Source organism: Pteronotus mesoamericanus, unplaced genomic scaffold (genome assembly GCF_021234165.1).
Source record: "Pteronotus mesoamericanus isolate MK-2021 breed Mesoamerican mustached bat unplaced genomic scaffold, CSHL_Meso_final scaffold_507, whole genome shotgun sequence".
NCBI lineage: Eukaryota > Metazoa > Chordata > Mammalia > Chiroptera > Mormoopidae > Pteronotus > Pteronotus mesoamericanus.
Window position 1 is genome coordinate 8,579,796 of NW_026555319.1, and position 24,700 is coordinate 8,604,495.

A 24,700-nucleotide genomic window follows, 5' to 3' on the forward strand; every position below is an offset into this window, starting at 1 on the left:
CGCGCTGAGAGGAGCCTGGGGTCTCTGGGCTCACACACAGGCCATGGCGTCCCTTCTCCGCTGCCTCTCGGGGTCCCTGTACGTGCTGGCCTGTGTAATTAGGAATTACAACAGGTATGGGGCTCCTTTCTCTGGGCCTTGGAGCAGAAGAGGGGGTTTCTCTCAGAGCTTTCCCTGCTTCCATTGCCACCACCGTGCAGCTCTGTGACTAGGGGCTTGTGTCGCGGGCAAAGCCGCACGTTCTTTGCACTACAGGGGCCCCTTTCCTTGGTTCTTTGGAACGACGGCGTTTCTTTTAGCGTTTTCGCCCCTGCACCACCCAGCAGCTCTGCTACTGGGCGCCTCCTCGGGGCGAGGCTGTGAGAGGAGACCTTTCCCAGCGTGGCCACTTCCTCCGCGGCCGCCGCTTTGACCTTAACCCTCCAGCGCCCCCGCGTGCTTGCCCTTTGCGTCGGGTCCGGGGGTTCGGTCCGAGTCAGCAGAGGACAGAGGCAGCGTTGGGCTCACTCCATCTCGGCCAGGATCAGAACTCCCACTTTCTCTTCAATGATTTAGGTAAATGCTGTAGCTGGCAGGAGAGGGCCGTGTCAAACGAGGGCCCTTCCCATGCTGTTGCTCTCGGTCTTCTCATCAGTGACCTGCTTATTCTTTTCCAGTGAACTCAGGGATCTAGAATGGAGAAGCTTATCATTGCTCTGCTGAGAAGAATCAAAGTCAGAGTTGGGGGTAAGGGAATATGTCAGGTCGTTACTCAGTTGCCACAGTCACATTCACAGAACCAACAAACAAATAAATCCCACTGCTTTTTCTCCATAATCTCGTTTATTTTTAAAATTTTTAGCAACTTTATTGAGGTAAAATTCCATACCCACAATTCACCAATTTCAATTGTATAATTCACTGTGCAGTTTACCAGGCCGTACAACCATCACCCAGTTAATTTGAGAACACGTTCATCACTCCAGGTAGAAACCCCGTCCCGTTAGCTCTCTCCGTCCCCCCGCCCCTCCAGCTCTGGGCTACGAGCCACCCGGTCTACTCTCTGTCTCTGTGGCTCCGTCAGTTTTGAACATTTCACATAAATGGAATCTCATAACGTGACCTTTTCTGACTGGCGTCTTCCACTTGGCATGTTTATAAGACTAACCTGTTGTAGGAATCACTGCCCCCTTCCTTTTTATAGCCAAATAATATTTCATTGTATGAACATACCACATTTATTCAGTCCTCAGTGAAAGAACGTATGGGTTGTTCCTGGTTTTTCTTGTTTGTTTTCGTTTTGGGATTTTTTTTTACTCTCACGTATACTGCTGCTATCACTCCTGTACAGATTTTGTATAGCTCTGTGTTCTCGGTTCTCCTGGAAACTTAGGAGCGGAATTGCTGGCTTACGCGGTGACTCCGTGTTTCACTCCCCGAGGAGCTGCCAGACACGCCTCCTCTGCAGCTGTCCTGAGGGTTCCGATGTCCCCACACCCTCCCCAGATGTGCCCTTGTCTCTGATGGCAGCTGTCTTAGTGGGCACCAGGTGGTGTCGCCTTGTGGTTGTGAAGCATTTTTGTCACATTTATTGGGGCGACATTAGTTACCGAGATGATACACGTTTCACGGGTGCCCTTCTGTAACACGCCCTCCGTGCTCCCCGGTGCGGTCGCCGCCCCCGTCAAGCCTCCTTTCGTCCTGATAAGAGCATTGAGTCAGATGGGAACAGTCAAGAACCACTGGTTTTCGTGTTCATTCTCCTGATTGCTAATGATGTTGAACATCCTTTCATCTGCTTTTTGGCCCTTTGGAAAAATGTGTATTCAGATCCTTGGCCCATTTTTAAAATTGGGTTACTTGTCTTTTAATTTACTGAGTTGTAAGTCCTTTACATATTCCAGATACCAGTCTCTAATCAGATATGCATTGTAAATACTTATTCCCATTCTGTGGGTTGTCTTTTCATTCTCTTGGTGGTGGTGTTTGAAGCACAAAAATTTTAATATTGATAAAGATCAGTTTATCTCTTTTTTTCTTTGCTGCTTGTTGTTGGTATCCTGTTGAAGAAGCCATTTTCTAGCCTAACCTAGAGTCACAAAGATTTATTCCTATTTTCTTCAAAGTATTTTTGTATTTTTGGCTCTTTCAATGAGGTCACAATGCATTTAGAGTTAATTTTTGTATAGCGTGTGAGGTGTGCGTCCAGTTTCACTTTTTGCATGTGGATATCGAATTGTTCTATCATCTGTTGAAAAGACTGTTCTTCCCCCATTAATGGTCTTGGCACCATTGTTGAAAATCAATTGACCATAAAATAGAGGGGTTATTCTAGGTATACTCCTCTGATTAAAGTTTAAAAGGACATTAAAGTAAGCTAAATGTTTCCATGTTCCCAATCCGGGGTCATGCGCCTGATTGCCTTGGTGGCGTATATATCGCCACGCCCGCGGGTCGTGCTGAGGGCCGGCTCGGTGGGCCTCGCAGCCTGTTCTGTCAGGCACAGCTCTTCCAGGCCAGCGACTGTCGGCCTCACGGAGAAACAGGTCCAGGAAGGTCGAGTGATTAGTCCGAGGGACTTGGCTACTCTTTATGGGCCAGATGCAGAGGACTGGGAACTTCAGAGACACGGCTTTCAAACAGAGAGCTCCCAGCATAGTCTCGTTGGATTGAACTGGGCTGTTTTCTAGTTGCTCTGTCAAATGAATCATTTACTAAAGACCATCGTCAGTGTTATACAGATAAAGCTATTGATTTTGGCTTGTAAGGTTATATTTGAAATCCTTTTTAATAGCCTGGGTTCAGTGAGACAAAACAGAATCATGTATTGATTTCTTAAAAAAAAACAAAAACAAAAAACAGTTTTCTTGATTAATTTGGTCATTTTTTTTAAAGCCTACATTTTAATGCCTTCTTGTTTGTTCCCTTTATTTTCCGGATAGAAATATGGCTAAAGGTCAGGTCCCCCTTAATGAAACTGCTGAGCCAGAGTCGGAAAAGGCTTCATCTTTGCCGTCTAGTACAGTTTGCCTTATTTTTATGTGGGATTATTTAATCCAAAGCAATGGGAAGCGAGCCCTGAGGTGTGACCCCCAATTAAAGAGTCTCGGAGCTCACTCTTGCCCTGACAAATGCAAAGTTGTGCTGCGCTTCTGGCCCCGCTGCCTGCTGTTAGAGTGCGAGTGAATGGGGCGTGAATGTTGTGTTTGCTCCATCTGCAAGTGTTGCAATAAGTTATTCAAAGCTCTTAGCACAGGACCAACCAGAGCGTGCCTCCCTCTCCGTTCCAGCACGTTTTCCTGCCCATCAGATGGATGCTCCTCTGTTGGAGTCTTTGGAAGGTTCTGGTGTCTTTTGTTTTAATTGGCGGGCTAGAGCCGACTCCTGTGGTGCGGTTTTCATTAGGAGAGGGGCTGGAGAGAGGGAACAGCCTTCCAAACCGACCATGAATATTAAACATAATACAATTACAGCTTTCGGACCAGTTATTTGTCTTTTCAGCGGGCAAAGTTGATGAAATACGCGCTAGATAGGGATTCACAATATCTACCACTGGCTTCCTTCTGTCCCTGGAATTGGTTGTCTTGGCGTAGATTGGTGCCCATTTGCTGTGCTACCTGTTTCCCGGTGCCCAGGCCTCAGTCTGAGCGCTGGGGACACAGGCTGTGCCAAGGTGCGCTGCGGGCAAGGCGGGGCTGCGCGCGGTCGGGTGCTGCGGGCGGACGCCGGGTTCTTGATGTGAATTTGGACGGCTCGTGTGGACTGCACTGTGGTGTTTGCCATTTCTCTCTGTCGACAAGAAACCAGAGTGCTGCCTCTCTAAGCGGGTGTCATGTAAAATGCTTTTCCTTTTTCCTATGGGCAGAAGTTCAAGTCTGTTTTGGCCCATTTCGCGGCGGGGTCGGGGGGTGGGTGGTTGATGATACAGAATACACGAACGCTGTTTTTTGTGTGTTTTTTGGTGTATTTGTTTATTTTGCTTGGAGCCATCGTGCTGGTATCTAAGTACAATAGGAAAACAGATGGCAAACTTTGAACTTCTGGACCAAATTTGTGTTTGCCTTTGTCTCCTTAACAGCCAAACTGTAAATGATGGGGTATAAATATTCAACAGAGGGGCTCTTGATGAAAATCACCACAGCAAAATAGACCCTTATTAACCGAATACACACTGAGAAGTATTTGGGCTAAACCCCCCTTGGCCCCATCCTTTCCAGGTTCCCACGTGCAAGCAGCGCAGCTGTGGCAGCTCCAGGCGGACGTCCTTTCACGGCACTAACACCTGCCCTCCCTTTTCTCACCCACCAGGACCTACACAGTGTCTCTGAGGGCCGCTGGGGGAGACCTGGGCTCCCCAGCACATCCCACAGTCTCTCTGCCTTGTCCCAGCCCCGTCCCTGGACGCGGGGATGAAGGCCATGCTGCGGTCCTGGAGGTTGCCATTAGCGGGCGTTGCCTAGCTCGTTGCGTGTCCTAGCCGGGAAGAATTCGTGGATCTTTCCTCTGCGCGTGGAGGCTGCATGTGTGTTTGGAACAATGTGTGTGGGGGAGAGGGGTGTGAAGTGTGTGCACCAGGGAAGCACAGGCGCCCGTGCGTGCCCCGCCCAGCTTAGAGCGCCCCCAGGCCCCCCCAGCCGTGAAAGCAGTCTCATCTTGAACGAAACTTAAAAGCCGTCTTTATTACCCGCGTTCTTCAGTCGCCACTCTTCCCCAAGGTGACTGCTACCAATTTGAGTATGTCCTTCCAGAACTTCCTCTTTAAAATTTTTCAATTTTAAACAGGTAACCTACACATTCAAAATTTAATTAAAAAACACAAAGACATAAATAGGGAGAGGTTGGTCTTCTGGAAACGGCTAGCCTTTTCTGAAGGGTGTCCGCCCAAGCACAGCATCTGTCCCCCCGACCGCGCACCGTGGGCCCTGTGGTCTGAACGTAGGGCCATGTGTGGGTGACGGCTGCCTGTCACTGTGGGTAGAGCTGCCTCCTTCTCTAGTGGCCGCCCAGGGTCGCGCTGACTGGGTGCACAGTGATTGCTTCAGTTCACACTCAGCTGATGGAGCTAGTTAATTGTGCCATCCAAATCCATGACAACGTAGATGTTGTTTCTAATTTTTCCTCTAATTACCACTCCTTAATAGGTAACGTCTTTTTTGTTTAGGTTGCTTTTAAGACCTCTTTTGACTTTTGCATATTCCCACTTTATGATACTCTTAGATGGTGTTTCTGTTTATTTTGATTACTGTTCACTGAGTGTGAGTATGCATCTCTCATTAATTCTGGAAACACATTAAGCATTAACTAACTATTGCTTCTCTGCCACACCACTCTTATTTTTCCTTCTGGAACTTCTCTTGGACACATGCTGAACCGTCCCCTTCCATCCTTCCTGCCTCTTGACCCCTCATTCACATTTTTCATGTTTAATTTCTGTGCTGCACCCTAGGTAATTTTTCAGGTGTATCATCTAGTTCACAAACTCTCCCAGCCTACCCAATGAACTTAATGTCAGGGACTGTTTTCATTTACGGAGTGTGACTTGGCCCACCCCCGCGTCCCTGGGTGGGCCTGCGGCGAGGGGAGATCCGACCGCTGGCTCCTGAGACTGGCGCCTGCCTGCACCTCAGCCAACGGCGCGTGCTCTCCGGGCTGGGTTGCAGCTCGGGCCCTGGGCAAGCCACTTATTTTGTGAGCGCAGCCATGCATTTAAAAGGATGTCAGTTGTTTTTCATCCAGCAGTACTGAGACGAGAGGGCCAGTAAGTTGTCTGAAACAAGAAGCCCCATTCTCTGCTGCTAAAAGCAGTGTTGTGCCCCACCGCCTTGCATGCACGTATGCGCTACACCCCAGATGAAGAACTCCTAGAAGCAGAATCTCTAGGTCACAGGTGAAGTGTGTTTTTTATTTGTTGGATGTAACCACATCGGTCCACAAGGAGGGGCTGGCGCTCCCATCCGCCCCACATACGCACTTGTCGACCAGGCCTCGCCGACAGGAAGGGTCCGGCATTCTGCCAGGCTCCGTGCCGGGTGGACAGCGGACCAGGCGGCACTAAAGTCCAGTTTTATTTCTTAATTCCTCTCGTCACCAGTGAACTTGAATAACTTACACATGCTTAAAAGCATTAGTATCTCTTTTCCTGTGAACTGTTTTTTCTTCTCTCATTTTAATTTTGGGTTGTCAGCCTTTACTGTTAATTTGAAGAAATTAGCCAGTCCTCTCTGTTACCAGCATGTTCCCCAGTTACCAATATTTTTGACTTCTGTGTTTCTTATATGTAGAAAGGCCTTCCCTATTCTGAATATTTAGAATTTCATTACGTTTAACTCTCTGAGCCCTCTGTAATTTATTTTGGTGCACTGTTCATATGGTGGAGCTCTCAGACAAAGTCATGATAGGGGATTTTGCTTTTAACTGCTATTGTGAGTGAGATCTTTTCTTTGATTACATTTTTTTAAAATTAGTGGTTGTACATAAGATGTAGCTATTGATTTTGATATTAATTTGCATTTAATTCTGAATTATTATTGTCTTGGAGTGTCATCTCTAATGATAAATCTACCCACCTCTCATTTTCTCTAATTATATCTAATTGTTTTTCAACAGCATGAAGTAATAGTGGTGAAAGTGTAGGGTGCTGTTTTTTAAAGACTTTTCATTAGAAATGTGTTACATTTCATCACATTTTGTTTCGGCATCCATGGAAACGACCACGTGTGTTTTCTCATGGTTTAATAACCTGGGGCTTCACACCGACAGGCGGGCTGCGCGGGTTCGGCCGGCCTGCAGCGAGCTGCTGTGGGTTCCGGGAGCCACTCCCGTGTTCGGCGTTTGGGGCTCGGCCTCGCCCCCACACTCCACGGCCGCCCTGGGGGGAGGGAGCCAGCCGGAGATGGGCTGCTCCCCTTCTCCGGGGGCCGCGGCCACTGCCCAGGTGGCTTGCCCCTTGACAGCGGTCCCAGTTTGCTCTTTATCTTATCTGCCTGGATCTTATGTCCCTGGGGGGGTCAGTTTTGGTAATGTTTATTTTCCTGGAAAGTCATTTATTCATCTAAATCTTCAAAGTGGGAGATTTAAAAAATTAAATAGAAAACCTGACAAGATTATAATGACCAAAGAAACCAAATTTAAACATTAGGTCCATGTAGGTTTTTTTGTTCTTTTCCTGGACAGTTTTCTGAACATTTAGCATCACTCTAGAGTACTCGCATATAACGCTTTTTACTCTGAAGGCCCCTTTGTGGTATTAAATTTGCAGACATGCCTTTGCGACCTCTCGGAAGCTCTCCCGACTAGGTCCGTGTGTCCTGTGTGCGTCTGTTGACCCAGCAGGCACAGTAGGTCGTACTTAAGACGCTCTCTCCTCACGCTACGTGTAGCGTTGGCGCCTCTCGTCGCCACGCAGCCTGTGCGGTGGCCCCTCGGCCCTCAGCCTGCGCCCCGTCACTTTCTTTCAGAGCGTCTACAGGAGGAAGCTCACTTTGAGTCCCTTTCTGTTGAAAGAAAACAGGAACAAAAAACTCTTAATTATGCGTTCAAATTTGGTAGGTAACCTAGGTATAGAATTTTTAGTTCAAAGTAACTTTCTCTGCGATTTCTGAAAGTAACAGGGGCGTGTGTGCACAGGGCAGGGCACGGAACACATTTCAGGCGATCCCCTCGCACCACGTGTTGGGGTCGTGCTGACCACGCTGGCCCGAGGTTTGCCCAGCACCCTGCTCGGTTCCTCCTACGGAAACACTGCCGCACCGAGCGCCGCTCTGGTGGCTCTTTCAGGGGCTACGTGTGTTAGAGTTTCTCGTGGCGGAGAGATTTCTGTCTCAGCCTTTAACTTACCCTCCTGTGGACACTCGGCCATCACTTGTTATGGTTCCGTTGTCCTCACTCAACTACAGCTGCTCCTTTCCCAAATTTCGACAAGATGGTGACGGACCTACAGAGTTGAGTCAAATGCTCAAAAAATGCCCCCCACCCCCCGGCCCCAGGTAAGGGCTCGGGCAGAGGCAAGCATAACCGATCTCCTTTTGCCCCTAAGGGAATGTTATTCCAGCAGCAAAGCTCCCTGCGGGAAGACGGCCCTGCCTTGGATGGCCGGCGGGCGCCTGCACAAGGCCGTTCCTGCAGAGCGGATGTGGGGAGGGGCGGGGCAGCGGCCGGGTCTGTCCTGGGCCGCGCGGGTTCTGAATGTGCTTTGAAATCATTCTGGTTAAGCCTCTGGGGGCTCTGAACTAGTTCACATCTCTTGCATCTTGGCCTTCGACGTATGGCAGCGGACCAAGGAGGTAACGTTTTCTATCAGCATTCAGGCGTTTGCAGCCATAAGGGTGGTCGTTGTTTTCATAGGGCTGTTGTGCACAGACCAACCAGCACAGCTGAGGCGGAATTTGTCATTCGGGATTTAACCTCTGTGCTCACCTGGGGCCTTGCAGGGTGAGGATCCATGACCTCCGCACCAACAAAATCGCCCTGTCGCTGTCTGCCCACCAACTCGGAGTCTCTGCGGTCCAGATGGACGACTGGAAAATCGTCAGCGGCGGCGAGGAGGGCCTGGTCTCGGTGTGGGACTATCGGATGAACCAGAAGCTGTGGGAGGTGCATTCTCGGTAAGGTGGTTTCTCGGGGGTTTCAGCAATAACAATGCTGATAATACCAGTCAACCTGAGCCCGGTGTTGCACTCAGTGTCATCTAGGGGTTACAGTTCTCACCGCACCCTGGGAGCTAGCTGCTGCCTCCAACTTTCAGGTGAGGCTCAGAAGTGGCGCTGGGCAGCGGAGACCCATGTCCCCTCTCACATCATTAAACTTGCCGTGACTCATTCCCAGCTCCGGCGGAGACCTCGGACTCGCCACCGAGGGGCAGGCAAGATGGGGTGGGGGCGGGTGGCAGGCCAGGCCCGGCCCGGCCTGGCCCACCTCCCTTACTTCAAAGTCTCGACGTGCGCCCTGTGCCCGCCCGCTCGTTTCTTGGATTTTCCTTACACTATGTAGACGGGCCCTTAGGCCTAAACATAGTCAGACGTGAACTAGGAGAAATATGCAATCTCAACGTTTCACTTGAATATTCAGGGGATAAATAGATACTGTCCGAAGCACAGGCAGGTGGCTTCACAGGTGTGGGCCCATTAATACACGTGGGGCCTCCCTTGTCAAACACGCTCCAGCGTGCTCCTGACCTTTAGAGCAGAAGCAGCCTGGCCCAGAGCACGCGCCACCCACACCTTACCCACGTGCACCTGCTGTCGAGGGAGAGAGAGGACAAAGGGCCAAGCCGCCTTCTCCCCCGCTGTCCCTTCGGACTGCTGTTAAAGAGCCATTCTGGGACGAGCAGACTGTGAGAATCAAGGGGAGCGTGCACAGATGCTCAGGCCTGCAGGGAGGAACTGAGCTTCACTCCCCTCTGATGCAGCTCAGCTCACGGTGAACCAGACCCACAGGTAGGCAGCAAGCACAGCCTTCGTTCTGGGTACAGAGCCGAGTGCGAGAGGTGGTGAGGGTCAAAGGGCACCTGGTTTCTTCTTTTGGGCGGTGCTAGCGAGTGCCTCAGCCAGCAGCACCTTTTGTCGGACTGGAGCCCAGGACTTGGTCTGCACTGCCTGGCCCTGGCTGGCAGGTGCTGCCTTGCAAACTGGGAGCACAGGCCCTTTTTCGGACTTCTGTGGTGATGCACTGAGCTGCCACCAGGTGGTGCCAAAAGGCAACTAAAACTCCCACACAGTGGAGTCCCGGAAATGTTTGCTTCAAGGAATCCCTTTGAATTGCGCAAGAGCACTCACCAAGGCCTCCAGGATGGCTCCCCTCCCAGCCGACGTGGCCAGAGCGCTTGGCGCGCACTCCCTCCTTGGCTGGGCCCTTTCGGTGAAGCAGGGTCCATGAGGTCTTCCCGGAACTGCTGTCCTGTCGCAGGATCTGCCTTCCTGATTCGTGTGTGAATGCACGTCCAGTTCCACCGCTAGCCAGCAGCTTGTCCCTCGTGAGGGCACCGTTTTCCAGCAGAACAAGGCTGATGCATCACTGCCACCGCCGGCCACGCTGCTCCCTGCCGAGGGGGTTCTCCTATGAGTTCTGGTCCAGCTCTCACTTGGTCCGTTTCCTGTCCCACCCCACTGACCACTGGAGCGCCCCAGGTCCTCCCACCTCTCCCTTACCTACCCCTTCCTGTCGGTGGCACGAGCAGCCCGCCAGGCACAAGCCTGGGACCAGGGCTTCGCGGCCCTGTCCTCCTTGAGTCTGCCCCGGGCTCTGCTCTCCGTGCCTCCCGGCAAAGCCCTGGCCTGAGAGGGCCAGGCCCAGATGCCCCATGACTGTCACCATCCGTGAGTCTCCCGCCAGCCCGGCCCGAGCAGACTCGCCCTCATCCTCTCCTCTGCCGTTGGGCCTTCCGCAAGGCCCATGGTCTCCTGCTCCCCGCTGTTCTCCCAACCGCTGGGCCCCACGCCCTGTCGGGGCGGCTTGTTTCCCTTCGTGCTCCAGAAACACCAGCTCTGTTGGTGGGGATGCAGGTTTGTGGCAAAGGCAGGTTTCTAGTTGTTTGTATGGGAAATAACACTAACTAATAATAGAAGAATGAACTGTTTTGCATACTCCCAACTGTAAACCTACTATCGCCCCGCCCTGTGCACCTTGCCTTCTGGACCAGGCAGGCAGGGGTGAAAGGCTGCAGAGTGAACAACGCCTGCTACACAGACCTCAGGCCACTGCATCCAAGCGTTTCTGAGTGCGCCTTCACGGCCCAGGCCATGTGTGGTGTGTGCAGCCCCGCCTGCAGGACTAGGGGGCCTGTTACGGGTCCCCACCGATGGGGGGCCTGGCTCAGAGGGCTCGGGTGACCGGCCAGCTGGGGGCGGGCGGGAATGGGGGTGTTCTCTCCTGCATGCTGCTGAGCTCATCCTTTACATCCAAAACGCCCTGGGTTGTCGGGGGCAGTCGGCCGGAATGCAGAGTGACATGCAGACCTGGTTGCAGGGCTCGGACCTGCGCTGGGCACTAAGGCAGGACGCTGCCCCCGGGAGCCCACTTCCCAGCTCTGGAGCCCCTGGCAGTTCTGGACTCCGAGGCCACAGCAATGGCGGGGGGGCGCGCTCGGTCTCCAAGGCCCTTACCTTTCACGTGCGCTCTCCCCTTGTGTTCCAGGCACCCCGTTCGCCACATCTCCTTCAACAGCCACAGCCTCATCACGGCCAACGTGCCCTGCGAGAGGGTGGTGCGCAGCGCCGACCCGGACAACTTCGCCACACACAGGAGGTCAGTGGGCCGGGCTGGATGTTCAGAGGAGACCGTGAGGTTTGATTTTAGTGAAGAGAGCCCCACTGAGCCACAGTTCTCCCTACCGGGTGTGCCCTCGGGCACAGCCAAATACAGGTGCAGGGGCGAGAGAGATTAGCAAGCAAGGTGCTGAGTGCCTGTTTTATGCATTTCCCCACAATAGCCACTGCTCTGCAGGACAGCTACATGGGGTAGGGACACAGAAGGAGGCCTGGCCGTCCATGCCGAGAGGCTGAGACAAGGGCTCTGTGGCCAGTGGCCACGGCAGCAAACCTCAGGCCCCTGAGTCGAGGCCCCCTGCTGGGCCGGCTGGGCAGCCCGGCCGCCACAGGAGCCCGCCCCCCATGCAGGCGGCTAGGAGCCTTTTCCTGGAGCCTGGCTCCTGAGCAGCCTCTCTGAGGCCAGGCGCCTTGCCTCCTGGCTCCTAATTCCCGCGTGAAACGTGTCCACTTACCCTCTTCCCTCTGGCCGCGGGATTCGGAGCGCCTGGCACTGTGCCCGTGACTCACTGCTGCGGCAGGCACGGGCTGAGCACCGTCCTGTGTTCTCTCTAGGCACCGGGGGCTGATCCATGCCTACGAGTTCGCGGTGGACCAGCTGGCCTTGCAGAGCACACTGCCCATCTGCCGCCCGCCGTGTGACACCATGGTGGGTCACAACTATGACCTCGTGCTGGCCTTTCCCTATGACAGTGTTTAGGGAACAAGGAGAAAAGGAGAACCAATTTTACGAATTTGCAGACAACAGAGGAGTTGTGCTCCAGGTTTCAAAGGTTCAGGGGAGCAGAGGAGTGCACCTGTGTGACACCCACATTCCTGAGCTGCCTTCGCTTTCCTCCTGTCTCCATTTCCCTCCACGGCCTGTGAGCAGACCGAGGGTGTCGAGGCTTGTTTCTGCTTCCTCTGTGCCCTCTCTCATGACTTTGAGAACCACTCCCCCACTTCCTCTCTGCCCTGCCTCTGCTCTGCGCGGCCTCAGGGCGAGCCCCGGCCGAGCTCCCATGCTCCTGCAGCCACTGCAGGGCAGGGCCTGGCTGCAGCTCCAGCCAAGGCCAGGGAGTCTCACTGCCAACAAGGCCCTTCCGGGCCCTGGCTCCTGCCGGCGGCCACCTCTCCAGCCTCCAGCCCCTTCCTGCCGACCCTTTGGGTGCACTGGCCTCCGAGCCCGCGAGGCCTCGGCACCCAGCAGGCGCTTGGGTGGGCGACTGACGCCACTGCCACCCCCACCCGGTGTAAGCCTGGGGTTAGCAGTGCTGCTCTGCGGGGCTTTTACCACAGTCAGTAATTACAAATTTGTACCATCATTTCATTAGTGACTGTTCTGCTTACTGTTGCGTCTGCCACGTGTGGTACGAAGCAGGTGCTTCCTACATAAACATTCACCACGCAGCCCTCCTCCAAGCGCGGTGGAAGGGGCCTCTGCGGTGGGGCCCGGGTGAGGCGGGAGAGGGCCGCCGGGGCACCGCCTGCCAGGTCGCCGAGCTGGGCCCACACGGGAGGGCTGTTCAGTGCGACAGCAGCCGTTTCCCAAGGGCTGAGGGGCAAAAGCCAGTGCGCTGCTCTCGCTTCACGCTGTTCACAGCCGCTGCCGCCTAATGTGCCTTCCCAATACCAAAGCGAGACACAGCCACAAAGGAGCACAAGCCACGCTCCTGGTGGTTGAGCAACAGGCCACAGCAGTAAACACACTCATTAGGATCTACTCAGTAGAGTTTGCAAGTTGATACAACTGACATACATGGAATTTTGATGCCTTTTCAAGTACCTGTAGACCATGCACAGAAGGTGGCCCTGTAGGAAGACCACCAAGGAAATCTCTGTGCACGAGCCTGGTACCATGCAGGCCCTAGTCAGTACTCACAGCCCTAACACAGCGAATTGGAAACCAGCAGAAAGCTAAGTAATAAAAACACACACCTGCAAATTCCCAACACCCCAGAATTAACTTGGTTTTAAAGAAGGACATCAAAATGGAAAACTATGAACGCTCTAAACCTGGGCAACAATGGAAGCACAATACTGGGGCTGGGGCTGGGGCTGGGCCCGGCGTGACTCTGCAGAGGAACTAAGCTGCCACCTCAGAAAGCCTCAGAAGGTCACAGCGATCCCACAGAAAGTGGGAGGCAGGTGTTACATCATGAAAACATAGAACGAAACAGAAAACCAACAGTTAAGTTTCACAAAACCACACACCTCGTGATCAAGAAAAAAAAAAAGAAGGCAGAGGGGACTGTCAGGAACAGGAAAGGAGACAGCTGTGGCCACGGGGTAAGCACTTTCAGCGTGGGGCTAGTCTGGCCACGGAGGAGCAGCTTTGCTGCTGCACCCGAGTGTCTAGCGTGGGGAGCAGGTGCCGCTACTCAAGAGTCCTGGGGCCTTCGGGGCATGAGGGCTTTGGAAGGTCTTTCAGGTTGCTTACGGTCGTCACTGAACAGCCACAGTTGCGAGGACAGTGGCGCCGGGTAGAGAGCCGCGACTGGGGACTGCGGCTGCCCAGCCCGGATCGCCACTTTCTCGTGGGCCGCCTTCTGCGGGGCGGGGTGCGGCTCTGGCAGGAGCTTTCTGCTTCCTCTCCACCAACGCGCTTCATCAGTGAAGCTGGCCTGCAGTTGGCGGATGAAGCAGTCGCTCTCATTGCCACGTGGGCGCTGACCCCCCCTCGGCCCTGTGACCTCGCTTTCATAAGGTTTTCACCTCTCCTAGTCTTACTGCAGCTAGGCCACTGGGTAACATGTTTTCTTTAAGAAAGTAATTTCCGGTCTGATTTCACAGTGTTCTCCCTTCCTAGCCTTGTAGCAATTTAAGATCACTGAACAGTCTGAAAGAGATCAGACCCAGAAAATTATACTAAAATTAAAAATAGTTTTAACTATTGTTAATCACCGCCAGCAGCTGGTCCAGTGTAAAACGTTACAAGCGCAGGTGGTTTTTCCCTCTGCAGCTTGTGCATGCTTTCTCCCCATTCATGACGAGGTGCAGGTTTTGTGAAGGAGGCTCCGGCAGACCCAGCCTGGCACTGCCAGGCACGCCAACCTCAGCGTTGCCTGCTGTGGACGTGTCCCCAGGGAGACGCTGGCCTGATGGGGACAGGGGGCGCTCCCTGAAGACCAGCGCCACCCAGCTGCAGAGACCACCTGGGCTGCGCCCACCGCTCTGCCCGTCCCGCCTCACCTTTCTCCCGCCGGCCGTTCTGGGGGAGCTTCTTCCCGGTTCTGGGTTGGTAGCCGATCTCCCCTCTGTCGTCTTCCGCTTCTCATACTCCTCCCCCGCTGCCCCTGCAGACGGAGGGGACGCAGACCTGCCGCCGGGGACCCGGAGGGCCAGGTCCAGAGCTCTGTGTCTCGTCTCAAAACGTCGTATGGCTGCTGCCTTCTACTTCATGTGTCTGCTGGCTTTAATGTTAAAGTCTTCAAATTGACTGCTCAAGTGATGTGTCACCTGCTGCCATGGCGTACGGCGACAGTCCCCTGGCACAGCGCCCGCCCAGCCCTGGCGCGCTCACCCTGCGCGGTGGCCTGGTTTGCAGCCCGCAGGCGAGTCGCCCTTCTCAGAACCACCACTAAGGGGCCCCAGCCCAGGAGCCCAGAAACCCGCAAAAATCATATGGGAAGCTGGGCATCGGGGCCTTTTTGAGGATTTCCTCGCTGCCGCTAGACAGCCCGAGCCACGTGCTGCTGCTGCCCAGGCGACAGTTCTCATTTGAAAGGTCCTGGGCCCCCCTTCCCGTGGCGGCAGGGAGCAGCCTCCTGGGCGTCCACGGGCCGGAGGAAATGCTGAGCTTCCCTGAGCTCTGGTCCCTTCCCAAGGGGAAAGCTGCGGCCCCCAAGGTGAAGTCTCCCACATCCATCTTGAAAACCGGAGGCCCCGAATTTAAGAGGCTAGTGCCTCCCACTCTGTAATCAAATGGCAGACTGGCCCCACAATTTCAGAGACGTGGCTTCCCCGGTGGCAGCCCAGCCTTCCCAGGAAAGCTACCCAGGGGCCTCCACTGTGGGCAGACCTGGGGCCTGGGGCTCAGGCAGGGGCCGCCTCCCCCTCCCAACCTGGGCCTCTGCGAGGGGCCGCTGCTGCGGCAGCCCCAGGCTTCTGGAGCCGGCTGGCTGGCCCGCACCACGGCACTGTGAGCCACGCAGGGCCAGGCCAGATGGTTACCTGGCTACCGCCAGCAGGGGCCCGCGGCGGCCTGGCCGGGCTGCCTGGGAGGTGTGAGGTGCGGTGGCAGGCTCCCTCTCGCTAGGCTCCAGCAAGCACCAGGCAGGCGCCGTTCGCTGTCAGCCTCTGATGCCGAACGTGGGCTTCCAGCAGCCGGCTCTCGATGGCTCAGCACCAGGAACCTTCACTTTCCCTGGCGGGGGGAGAGGGAGGGAGGGAGGGAGGGAGGGAGGGAGGGAGGGAAAACCGCCCCCACCCCCAGAACTGAGCCTGTCCTTTCTTCCCTTCCCTTTCCTCGTGCTGGGACAGATGCTGTCTTGTCATTTCTCTAACTTGGAGGTGGCAGCAAACTGCTATTCAGCCCATCCCTTGACCTTACTGCTGCCTGTGAACCATTCTCGGGGTCGTACCGGAACCCAGCCCCTCGCTGATGGGGTCGGCAGGCAGGGCGGGGGCGAGCGGCCACCGGTCAGTCGCCTGCCATGGAACCCCTGTGGGCACGTGTTCACCGACTCCAGAAGAGCCCAGAGACGAAGGTGGCTCTGATGCCCTGGGGAGCGTGGTTCCAGCCCAGCTCCTCCCACTCCATCCTCCAAGGCCTCCCCAAGGTCACTGTGTGGGAGGACAGCTTGCAGAGCAGGTGTCTGCAGAACCCTTGCCAAGACGACTTGTATTTTTAACTCTGCAGCAGCCCACGTAAGGCGCTGTGCTGTTTGCCGCAACACGGCTTAGCTGCAGCCAGCAGTGCAGCTGGGTGGGGACAGGTGCCACTGCTCAGTGACAAGGACTGGATCCATGCGTGACCTGTCTCCCATTAGCAGAGCACAGGAAGAAGTTTCCAGTCCCCTGGACCAGAAGATAATGGAATTGTTTTGTTAAAGTCTAGCAATCATTTGTTCCTAAGAGGGTGCTTGGCCAAAACTGGAAGCTGCTGTAACCTTACTCTGCTTCCTTACCCATAATTCACGGTCCGCATGGCTGCAGAACGTTTCCCCGGAGCTTCTTGTGTTAGATTTCCATTACATAGCCTTTTGTAAACCTACCAAATTGCTGTGCTTGTGTCGAATTGCCCGTATCTGTCCAAAAGCTGAGTTCTGATGGCTCCCCCCCTTGGAACTATGGCAGTGCAGGGCGCAGCCCTGCTTTCAGCCCAATTCCTGGGAGAAGCACACAGAGAAATGACCTCACCCCACCACCTGGACACTCTCCCTGCCCATCCTCTCCCCCCGGAGCCTGGTGCCCTCAAAGCACTGTCTTATCAGCTTCCTTCAAATATTTGACTTTGCACTGATTTCGGCCTATTTCCTTGTAGTCCCTGGTGTAATTCCTGATAGAAGGCAGGCTGTTACAAATGCCTATGACTTATCACTCGCCTTTTTCAGAACAAACACCACTCACTTCCGGCTGCTCCAGTAAGGTGGCCCGTCTGGGGCCAGGGGGTTGCTGTACTTGCTCTGGGTCTCTGCCGCCAGAACCCCCATGCCCGGCGCACCCGCTAGTCCCCCAGGCGATAGGAGCCGTTTCCAGGCCTCCAGCCGCGTCCTCTGCACACACCACACACCACACATCAGGTGGCCACCTCGAGACCTGAGCCCACAGCAACCACTCTCCATGGGTCTGTCCAAAGCTAGTGGCCCCGCAGTCCGTGGGGAGTTAACCCGCCCTTTCTAGAAGGTTTATACCAACTAACAGCCAACCCTGGCCACTCCCCGAATGAACAAGTGCCCGGTGTCACCGACCCAGCACCCCAGGCCTAGCAGGAAAACCCGGGGAAGCAAGCCCTAACCTGTGTTCAGGGCCCCCCTCGGGGACTGAACGAATCAGCTCTCCTGGGCTGGGCTCCTGGTGGGCAACTCCCGCTTTGATTAGCTGTTGGAGGGGAGCAGCCCAAAGCCTCAAAGGCACGGGCTGGCCACTCCGTGGTCTGAGCCAGTGGAGCGGGGTGGGCGTGCGCACAGCTCCCAAATGCAAACCCAGGGCATAAGGGCCGATGGGGAGTTACTATTTATAAAGACACTTTACATTAATGGACTGCCTTTGTTGAGAAGAACAAAGCAAGCAAATTGGGAGCGTCCCTGAACATCCAGGCCTGCTGTGGCCATGGCCGTGGTCTGGCTGTTCGGTGACGCCGGGGCCCCCCTCACACAGGGCAGGGAAGGGTGAGGTGCACGGGGTGGGGGGCAGGGGGTGCATGGGGGAGACACTCGCTCTGGACAAGAGCTGACTAGTGCTGATCCCCCCATGCCAGGCTGCCCAGGGACCTTCTAGATCCCTCCTCCTGCTGGCAGCCAGGAAACCCAAGGGCTAGAGCAAGACGAGGGGAAGGCAGGGGAGTGGGAAGGGAGCTCACGTCCCTCCTTCCCACCCCTGGGAGCTGCCTGGCCGCTCCCTAGTTTCCAGGGTTGGTCTTTCCTACCAGGTCGTGGCCCCCAGAGGGCAGGAGGCAGCGCCTCGGCCCCTGACCTACTGCTCTGAATGTCTAAACACTTGTTGCATGAAGTGCTAGTCTAGGATGCAGAGCTCTGAGAGTGACTTCAGACGGCCCTCGTCACTTACCCAGAGGCTGGGCCGGCAGCCTGCTGGCTGCCCGCCTGCCAGCAGCGGAGCGCGCGGAGGCTGCGCCCACCTCGTATGACCGTGGTGGCGTGCCCCAGGCCAGCCTTCCCTGGCACAGCTGGCGTCAGAGGCCGCAGCTGCTTCCTGCCTCGTGCTTGCTGACCGTGGGACGCAGGCAGGACCTCAGGGTGGGCCTCCCCACTTGCGCGGTCGCGCGGGCCTGCCGCCCTCGGACGTCTGTCGCCACTGCTCTTTAACTCACCTGGCTGCTCCGTTTGGGTTTTTAACTTTAAATACTGACATTAAGTTCATCCTAAACAACGCATCTGCTTCTATCTGCATGAAACGGAGAAGGGGTTCAGGCAGCTGCCGCCGGGAGGGGAGGCTGGGGGCCGGGCCACGAGCAGGGCCAGACACCAGGGTGTGCCCACCCGCACCTCGCAAGTCGGAACCCCGATGCTGGGTGTCACGAAGTGCGACGAAGCACACAATGTCCAAACCACGAATTAAAAGTTCGAGAATGCAGATGGCAGCAGCTGCCGGTTCCCAGGAGACCTTCCTGAGAAGCCTAGAACCAGGCCTGCGAGCGAAAGGAGCCAAGCCTGTATCGTTCATGTGACAGCCCGGGGACGCCTAGAATGCACACAGTGGCCCCGAGGGCAGCAGGCCATCTCGGTGCCGAGCGCCAGCCCTCTGCTGACTCACGAGCCACAGCCACCGACAGACAGGAACCACTTTTGCTTCCTTGCCCCCACCCACAGCCCGTCCCCCCAGTCAGGTGACAGTGAGAGTTGAGAGACGCCTTCCTGGGACAGTCTCCTCTTCCGCTGTGCCCCGTCTACATGGCTGCCACTGACACTGGGGACTGCGCGCTGGGCGCCGAGCCCTGCAGCTGTGCCTCCTGGCAGGACGGGGGCTGCAGCACCCAGCCCGAGACCCGCGCCAGCCGGCCAGGGCTTGAACGCCGGGGCCGTGGCAGCACGAGGCCAGCAGGGGGCGCTGCAGCCGTGCGGCCCTGACACTGAGGAAGCCCACCGCCGCCGAGCCCCGGGCGGGCGGGAGCGAGAAGCAGCCTCCTTACTTCGCTGCCCCAGGCCAGGAAGGCAGACGATGGCTCCCAGCACTTCTTCAGGGAGAACAGCAGACACTTCACCAGAATAAACCCAGGAAGGAGAACAGGAACCTCCTCTTCCAAACCAGCTTTGGAACAGGAGTCAGGCTTTCCTCACACTGGGCTCGTGCCACCAAATGGCCAGGCCACTTGCGTGGACACACGGAACAGACAGGAGCCACGTTTGTTAAGAAACCCTGTACCTTTTTTATTAGCGATAAAAACTGTAAAGTCCCACACGCCATGCCCTGTACTGGGGAAGCAGGGTGAGCGGAGGGAGGCGGGCCGACTGTTTACAAGCTGCAGCTCCGGCCCCGCTGCCCGCTCGCCGCTCGCTGCTGGGGCCCCGCGGGACGCGGCGGTCAGTGGCAGAGGGCCATGGCTTCCATGTTAAGGAAGCGGACGTGCATCTTGGTCTCGATGTCAATCCCCTGCCAGATCTGAAACGGACAGAGCAGCGTGAGAGGGCCTCGCGCCGCCCCAGGCAAGTCCAGAACCATCTCCCCACCCGCCACCTCCGCCACCGACAGCTATGCCTGGCGCGGAAAACCCGCTAAGCAAGGCAGAGGACTGTCCACCCGCCGGCTCCTGTAGCTCTGACGCATGGACCCTCTCTGAGACTGTCACTGCAAATTATTTCTAAGTACAGAACCCAAGCTCCAGCTCTAAGTCACCTGAATCCCAGCCTCCACGACATCAGGCCCTTTTCACACAAATTCTTTGGCCCCATTACACCTCCTCTCACAAGTAAAAGGCCGGGAAGACCACCCACAGCACAGAATGTTGCAGGGGGCGGGGCAGGGGGTAGTGTTCAAATGAAATCGTCATCAGAAGCATTTTGTAAACCGTTAAAGGCTATGCCATTGTGAGGTTTTGTTAAACCATCATTATTAATTACAGTGACAAGTTTGGTCTTTATAACCTTCCTGCAATAGGATGTCACCCATGTTCCACGCAGACAAGCTCACACCAAAGAAAGGTAACTTCTGCCCAAAGAGCACGTCCATCACCACATACCTGGTCCTGTCCTGGCTGAGCCCCAGCGGACACACCAGCTGCCAGACCCTGCCTGCTGCCCTACAAAGTCCCACCACTCCCGGGCGGTGTGCTCGCCGCCTCCCAAGGGCCCCCGGGGCAGAGGGCAGGAGGGGTGCCGGCAGAACGGAGGGAACGGTGGGCAGTGACTCCTCACCACCTCCCTGCTCACGTGAGAACTCTAAACTCTCAAGCTGCCACCTGCAGCATCTGCAGGGACAGCCACCAGCCTGGAGACGGGAAATCAAACCGGCAGGGAGGCCAGTGTCGCACCCTCGGTGCCCAGGCGCACCTGCTTGGGCTGTGCTGTGAGGATGCAGGGGACACAGGCCTGGCTCCAGGTGGGCAGCTCCAGCCCTTGCTGGGGGAGCACGGTGTCCGCAGGGAAAGAGACCTGGGCGGCCAGATGGCTTCTGCTACATGCAGATGGCAACGGGGTCCCCAAGGAGGCTGGGGGAGCTCAGGACGGGGAGGCGCCGGCTGGACCGGAAGGCCCCCATGGGCTAGAGGCATGGTGGGTGGCCTGCCTTTGGGGAAAAAACTGGTTTCTCAGGAAAAAAGGAAATTTATTCTATCTTTGCCCTGCCCGGCCCTGGGGTGGCCTGTCTGCATGGGACGAAGGAGACCACAGACCTCCTTGCAGCCTGTCTGTCTCAGCTGGATGTGTGCTGCCTCGCTCGCACTTGCTGGTGCCTGGCCAGGTCAGGGGTGCAGGCTGGGAGGGGCCCGCTGAGCCGTCCCCCACTCCACGGGCCGCCCAGAGTCCCCAGAACCCCTCCACACACAGATCCTAGCTTCCTGTTTTCCTCGACTCCTGGAAAGGGCTTGGGGACACTGATGTTGGGGTGCTCAGGGTCCAAAAACCAGGAAGAGGGTGGGGGACCCCATCTCCCTGCAGGGGGTATCTGCCTATCAGAGCAGAGCAGAGAGCGTTCCCAGGTGGGGAGCTCATGGTAACAGTGGACGCCCACAAGTCGTGGCTAGAGAGCCCGCCACGGCCGCTGGAAGAGAGGGCCCTGTCTGGAAGGCACCGCAGGAGAAAAGCAAGGGGCAGGACTGCAGTCGTGGGCTCCAGGGCGCGAGGAAGGCCAGCCCTCAGCGGGCACAGACCCCCAGAGCCCTGGCTCCAGCTGTGAGCAGGAGGCTGCTTCGGAGAAGGGGCCCAGGGGCCCGCACGGAGAGCTGGCATTTTCACTGTGCGCCTTTTGTTCTGCTTACTTTGTTTTGACCACGTGTGAATGTTACTTTTTCAATGAAAAGTAAGTGAAGCCAGATTAAACTGTTCTCAAGGCCACGCCCAGGCTCGACCCCTTTCCAGGGAGGTGTCTGTCCCCTCCTGATCAGCTGGCTCCCCCTCAAGTCCCCACCTGGGCCAACCCCACGACATGCCCTCCCTTCCCAGGCACCCACCTTTAGGAAGTCGTCGAAGGTGATGCCCTCGTACACCTGGTCAGGCTCCTGGGGACAGAGCACAGGGCAGGGTGAGGGGTTGCCACCAGGAGACTTTGCCCTGCACCCCTCCCCCAACACATGGGTGGTCAAGTCACGAGAAGAGGGGCCCACTCTCGATTATTCGCCTCCAGCTTAAGGCTAGTGCCCCTGCACTGCCGTGCCAGCACCCGCCTCACCGGCTGGAGGGTGGGAGGTCAGGTGGGTTCAGGTCACCAGGCACCCCCATGGTCCCCAGGGAGGACCCCGTGGAGGAGGGTGGAAAAGGGAGCGGGATGGGTAGAGTCACGGGGCTCCCCTTCCCCACCACAGCCACCTCTGCCGGGGGCCAGCGGCTCGGCCACCAACAGACACTTCCTGCAACTTCCGGTCCTGCCTCTTCACATTGATAAGAGCCAGCTCTGGACTCAACCGAGCCCGCAGAGCACTGGGGAAAGGGGCGAGGGGACCAGGGCCGGCCTGTGCGCCCTGGGAGTCGCTGTGGTAACGCCTGGCCAAGCGCCCTCCCCTGCCCGGGGTCACCGGCCGTCCCCTTCTCCCTGTGTCTCCTGCTCCGGGCACACAGGGACTCGAGGGGCACTGCGGCTCCTGGCCCTCCTGCCGCAACTCTCAGCTCTGGCACAAGAGCCTCCGGGGCCCCGCCCCCGCCCCGGCACCCTTTGTGCTGGCGGCAGCCTGGCCGGCACCCTGGCGCCCGCCAGCAGAAGCTCAGATACACAGGCTTCTCTGGTCTGTGGTATTGGTCACCATGCAGCCATTAGGCAAAGGATGATCTATACACGCCATACAGAAAAGGCGCCAACGTATACACACGGTGGGAGAAAGCCAGCACATCAAAGAGCACAAAGATGTCTGCAGGCCCCACCCAGCGAGCCGGACCCTCACCGTCCGCCATGTGGGTGAGGTCAGCATGGAAGCAAGGAGGAACCAGGGCAGTTCACCTCCTTTTTGTGGAAACCAAAAATAAAAAACATGCAGGTCTGCATGGGGGTGCACACCGGTCTTTTTCTTTTTTTCCTAACTACCAAGGGAAGAAACCATCAACGGGGGCTCCCTTTCAGGGAGCGGGCCCGGGTTGAGGGGGAAGGTCGTGGAGAGACTTCTCCCTCGGTTTCTCCCTAGAAGCTGTTCCTGGGTGTTTTTTAAGGAAAGAGCAGCGGGTGCGCTCTAAGGGCGCCCACCCGCCAGACGCGGTCCCCAGTGCCTTTCAAATGCGGCACAGCACCACTGGCTGCTGCAGACCTCACAGCAGCCTCCCACGGTGAGCTCTGCTCCCACCCCCATCTTACAGGTACGGCCACTGAGGGACACAGAGGCCCGGAGGCGTGGCCTCCACACGTGTGACCGGATCCTCTACTCTGTGGTTTCTCCACTGTACGTTTAAAGTACAGAAGACAAATGGACATATATTTTTAAATGTTATAAACGCAACGAGTTCTCCAACGCCTGGGCCAGCCCTGTCCCGAGGGCCCTGCCTGCCCACGGGCACAGGGAGAAGTGGCCGTCCTCTCCCTGCAGCAACCCCAGGTCTCCAGGGCACAAGGAGAGCCACCTGTAGACAAGGCCCCTGGGCCTGAGCTCAAGGCTGGAGGGTGGCACCCTTGGAAGGAAGGAGGGCACAGGGGTTCTGGGACACACTCCAGGCTGAGGCCCCAGCTGAGCAACTCCCCCCAACAAGCCACTGGAAGCCTCTCCGGAGAGAACACTCTGGAAGGAAATCACCACCTGGTCAACAGCAGGCGCTGGAAGCCTGTGCGAAGACACACGCGTCCGCGGAGGCCAACGGTGCTGAACCGACGTGGCTGCCCCTCACCCGTGCGTGCACACGGCCCATCTGTTTCTCTGGCCCACGAGGACGCAAGGAAATATTCCCACAATGCAGAGGGGGCCCGCCAGTACAGACAGCCGCTGAGGACACGCGGCCGGGAAGCCGGCCACACCAGCCCCGACGGGCCCCCCGCCTGGGAGGCGGCGCACACGATGCCGGCACAGCTGCCAGCTGCCCACGATCCCACTCCGGCAAATTAAGAAAAGCGTCGCCACCTGAGGCTAGAGAGAGATGGGGAGCAATTTAAAGACGAGTGTAATTAAATCAAATGGGGGTTTGGCGCGACCAGCCAGCGGGGACCCCCACGCTCCCCACCGAGGTCGGCAGCCCTTCCGCGGCGGTGGATCTGCTGAGTGGGGCGGTTTCACCGAGGACAGCGGCCTCCCCTGGGCCCGAGCCGCAGACAGACAGAACACGGGCTGACGAAACGCCCGCAGCCCCCGCCCCGGGGCACATCTGGGCCTGCTGCAGCCCTGGTGACAGGCGGGGACACAGATCGCAGATCCCAGCTGGAACCCCCCCGCCCCACAGGCTGTGGTGAGCCCACAGCCATAAAGGTGTCAAAAGCGGCAGCTGCTTTCATACACAGGAACAGAGAGGGGACGGTGCTAGTGGGACCGCCGAAACCCAGGGCACAAAGTCCATCGAGACGGGCCCGTGCCGGCCGGGAGGTCCCTGGGGGCTCAGGGCCACTGGCCCAGCCCCACAAGGGTAAGCACAGTAAAGATCACTGTCCCTAAGCCTCAATTTCCCCACCAGTAAAAACAAGGTTGAAAGTTGATAAAATGGCTTTCTGTGAAGGACCTAGCACGGCGGCTGTGTACGCTCGCTGTGTGGTCACCCTGAGGGAGGGGTGTGTATGGGCGCCCTGGTCCTCCTGGAGCCTCCTGGGGGGACCCACAGGTATCTCCACATGTCTGACGACAGAGCTGGCGGTGATAGCTCACGCGGTCAAAGTTCCAGTCACCACTGACCACTGTGACCCCCATATTCAATGGTTCTTCCCTGGCGACGATTCGACCCCTCCCCCTAGGGACACCGGGAAACATCTAGAGGCATTTTTGGGGGTCACGCCCAGAAGGTGCGGCTGGCATCAGGCGGGCGGAGGCCAGGGATGATGCTCAACACCCCGCAGCGCCCAGGACGCCCCAGCAGACGGCTCCCAGGCCCACGCATCAGCAGCGCTGGGTGGGGAGACCCTGGCCTGACCTGCCCACGCTCATTGCAGGCCTGCCCGGCACAGTCCTGAGAAACGACCCGACCATTTCCATGCCAGTGTGACCCTGGCAAGCCTGCAGGCGTGCCCAGCCCTGCTCTTGTGCCCGCGGG

The 24,700-nt window shown here is 56.8% G+C and overlaps 2 protein-coding genes across 2 annotated transcripts in view; one reads left to right on the top strand and one right to left on the bottom strand.

The window, feature by feature from the left end:
• FBXW8 (F-box and WD repeat domain containing 8) overlaps positions 1-13,234 on the top strand; it is a 104,037-nt gene extending 90,803 nt beyond the window's left edge. The window contains exons 9-11 of the mRNA XM_054594256.1: positions 8,409-8,582; positions 11,110-11,220; positions 11,796-13,234. Coding sequence (XP_054450231.1) covers positions 8,409-8,582; positions 11,110-11,220; positions 11,796-11,940 — 430 coding nt within the window. The 3' untranslated portion in view covers positions 11,941-13,234. The remainder of the gene's footprint in view (positions 1-8,408; positions 8,583-11,109; positions 11,221-11,795) is intronic.
• A 6,026-nt stretch (positions 13,235-19,260) lies between these two features.
• TESC (tescalcin) overlaps positions 19,261-24,700 on the bottom strand; it is a 41,250-nt gene continuing 35,810 nt past the window's right edge. Inside the window, exons 7-8 of the mRNA XM_054594414.1 lie at positions 21,505-21,552; positions 19,261-19,499 (exon numbers count right to left, since the gene is read on the bottom strand). Coding sequence (XP_054450389.1) covers positions 19,422-19,499; positions 21,505-21,552 — 126 coding nt within the window. The 3' untranslated portion in view covers positions 19,261-19,421. The remainder of the gene's footprint in view (positions 19,500-21,504; positions 21,553-24,700) is intronic.